Here is a 3,481-nt window from a genome sequence, read left to right on the forward strand (position 1 = left end):
AACGTTTCGATCTCGTAGAATCGTTTTCCGAAAGGGCTCGTTGGGGATATGCACACATTATTTTGTATGCCGCCTAACGGATAGGCTGATTTCCATGCATGAAGACGTGTCTTCACATCAGTTGAACCCCTGTTATCCTGATTTCCACAAATGCCTCCCATTTATTTCCTTCTTTTCCCGCGTATTCCTTTATGCTTACATTATTCTACCTTGTATTTCGTCACTTTACTTCCTTTTAGCCTTAAATCTCTATATGTACTTCAGGCATTACATGAGTTGATCTTCTATCTCCTGAATCGCTATTATTAAACCCTTAATTTATTGAATCTGCAGACAGCCTTAAATTGACATACGTACTCAGGTCATTGCAATAATTCAATGTAAGTACAGGTGCAATGGTCATTTTTCTTGATGGTGAAGAATTTGCTTGTTATGCACAGATTCGTTTATCGTTTACTGTTTAGGAGGTGCAATAACGTATGATGCCGCGCGCGTTCTTTTCCGGCGCCGCAGATGGCATTTGGCAATAACGGGTCTGTGATGCCCTTAGATGTCCAGGGCCGCACGCGCGCTACAATGACGGTGTCAACGAGTGAGACCTTCTGGCCCGAGAGGGTTGGGCAAACTGGTCAATCACAGGGATCGGGGCTTGGAATTGTGCCCCGTGGACGAGGGATTCCTAGTAAGCGCAAGTCATAAGCTTGCGCTGATTACGTCCCTGCCCTTTGTACACACCGCCCGTCGCTACTACCGATTGAATGGTTTAGTGCGGTCCTTGGATCGGCGTCATTGTGACAGTTGGCAGAAGGTCATTGCCCTGCGGTCGCTGAAAAGATGACCAAACTTGAGTATTTGGAGGAAGTAAAAGTCGTAACAAGGTTTACACGTTCGTCATGTGCCTGTAGCCGGTTCTGCCCCATCGGTGGGTAGCTGGCTGGACTGCTGTTAGCGGTGACGGTGGTGGTTGCTGCCACTGCTGTTGCTGCTGCTGCTGCTACTACGGCTGTACAGGTCTTTTAAACACGACAGGTATGCTGCAGCTTATTTTGTTTGAAATGTCGAGAAACACTCCTAGGTAAATAATTTCGAACGAGACGTTACTTGCCAAAGCGATCACTAGAGTCAGGTGCAATCATGTGCACCTGCAGATAAATAATCAAAGAACATGGCTGCATAAGTAAAGAGAGTTGGAGAAGTTAGCAAAGAATATGAGTCAAAGTGGGTACCCAAAACATCATTTGCTCTACTTTGGTGCCACCGAACAGGCGTTTAGAGTCACGTTTTGAAATAGCAACGAATGGCACTATTTAACTCTTGATCCTTAGTTGACGACTGTCCCCTTCCACACCTATGCAAAGGGTTGGGTTGTAATGCTGCACACCCATACAACTTTATAAGATTTCTTTAGCGGATAGCAGTTGGGATTAAAATGCCATGCATTAGCCTATTGCACCCTGCGGGTCATCCAATACAATGGTCTATGCTTTAAGCTATTCAATGCTATCCAAATCTCCAGCCTCTTTTCAGGCCGCTTGAAAGTGGGCAATTTGCAGAAAGGAACTTAGCGAGAGGTAAGTCGAATAGACAGCAATTGTTGATGTTTGGTGGTATGAGGTCTCCACTCTGCCTCTGACACACCTCATGAATCCGGTGAACTCCGGATAACCACATCCAAGAAAGTGATCGCTGCGGTGGATGTCCATTCACATCATTAGGACTGTTAAATTGCACTGAATCCTTAGCAAATTTTGATTTCCATTGAATTAATCATATGCAGTACATAGGCTGAAACTGGGGATAAGCTAGATGAAAGTGACTCAAGGCCCCACCTCCATGAAACTATGCCGTACTGCATACCTTGTTGTATAATTCGGCTTTTAGACCAGTATTCCTACGTTTAGAGAAGGGCACACTTGACGGTCAGCACATTACTTATCGTTTAATAGTTCTCCATCGGGCCGAAACCCCACATTTAATTAAATTTCCAAGAGAGCCTGGTAGAAATGCGAGCGAGTATCGTCTGAGTTGTGCGGAAATTCGATGCTGGCAGGATTGGTCCACATTATCACGGCAGGGCTAGAGGAAGGGCGCGAAACATCGCAACCCGAAGATGCGGTGCTTCGAAATCGACATCAAGGCCACCACATCAGGTCGACCACGTTTGCAGGGGTCGAATTTCGAAGGATACATTTCACTGTACCCGGATGCCTGAGTCCTGGCATGCAAATACTCCCATTTTTTTCTTTCGTGATTCAAAACATATGATAAACTAGAAGTGAACCCTTATAACTTTAGTCTTGATATTTTTGAGTTAAAAGAGTAAGATAATTCGATGAGGAGTGAATATTTTATCCCAATCGTGCCATCACTGGCGAATAGCAGCACAGCAATAAAAAAATCGAGGTTATACAGAGGTTGCTACAGTTTGTTGGAGCGGGTCATTTTATGACCGAAGAATTTGCTCGCCTAACTGACTGTGAGTGACCAATCGAGGTAGGATTGGTTATAAAAGTGTTGGACGGATGGGATGCAATTAAATAGTATACCTAGGGACAAAATCATTGGCAAGCACGATATAAAATAGGTGTGCGTGTGAAATCAAACGACGGTAGAATACATGGAGGAGGCTTGTCACGTTGACTTGAGGTCACTTTTGTGGAGTGGTCCAAATAAATAAATAAATAAGTCAATGAATGAATGAGAAGGAACTTACGTGTATCCGCCTAAATCGTCACACACCTCACGGATGAGCTGCTATCTGATTCAGTGATTTCCGTTGTAATACTCAAGCCAGCCAGATGGCACTGCTGTTGCTACGATCAAGTCTGCGTTTTGTGTGGCAATTTGGTTGGTCTACCAGTAAATGAAGCTTTGATGACCTGTAGTAAAACAGGGATCGAGCAGAAGTTTGCGGTATCTCTGTCCACTAGTCCCGAGCTTAATCACTCAAAGTACAATCCAATATGAGCTTCATAGTAATAGAGAGAAGCTTCGAAATAACTTACGTCAGCGCTCTCTACCTCAGTGAATTGCATCTCCCAGGACATTTTGAGGCAGATGCACACACTCTAGAGACTTGCGAACTGATGAAATCGGAGTCCCCCTCCACGCTCAAACTCCTGAACTGCAATACAGGATTGTCGAACCGCTAGATGGCCCCATTCCTCATGCGCAGGTTTTCAGAGAAGTGAAAAACGCTTCTCTAAGCGATAATATCTCTGGCTTTCAATTATAAATTTGCTAACATTAGACGCCCGCAAACTTGACACTGATACAGCGATGTATGCTATAAAACTCGTTACAGTAGTAATAAAAAGGCACCCATGTCAATGTTTTGCCGGTTCTTCAATGCACGAAGAATGTGACTGATTTGGTGAACCAAATTTGACCTAAACTGACATACATTTCTCATGCACGGGCAAACGGGGAGAAATGGAAACGAATTCCCCATAAGATAATTGCTCCGATTTGCAGTTACCCA

The 3,481-nt window shown here is 44.3% G+C and overlaps 1 protein-coding gene across 1 annotated transcript; it reads right to left on the bottom strand. All coding sequences in view use genetic code 11, as the record gives it.

Moving 5' to 3' along the window:
* Window positions 1-763: 763 nt before the first annotated feature.
* On the bottom strand, window positions 764-3,047 carry EGR_10336 (hypothetical protein; the record flags this gene model as incomplete). Its single annotated transcript, XM_024499585.1, has 2 exons — window positions 764-826; window positions 3,006-3,047. The coding sequence occupies 2 exons, from the start codon at window positions 3,045-3,047 to the stop codon at window positions 764-766; spliced, it is 105 nt and encodes a 34-aa protein (XP_024346003.1).
* Window positions 3,048-3,481: the final 434 nt, after the last annotated feature.

This window comes from Echinococcus granulosus (assembly GCF_000524195.1).
Source record: "Echinococcus granulosus chromosome Unknown EG_S00210, whole genome shotgun sequence".
Taxonomy (NCBI): Eukaryota; Metazoa; Platyhelminthes; class Cestoda; order Cyclophyllidea; family Taeniidae; genus Echinococcus; species Echinococcus granulosus.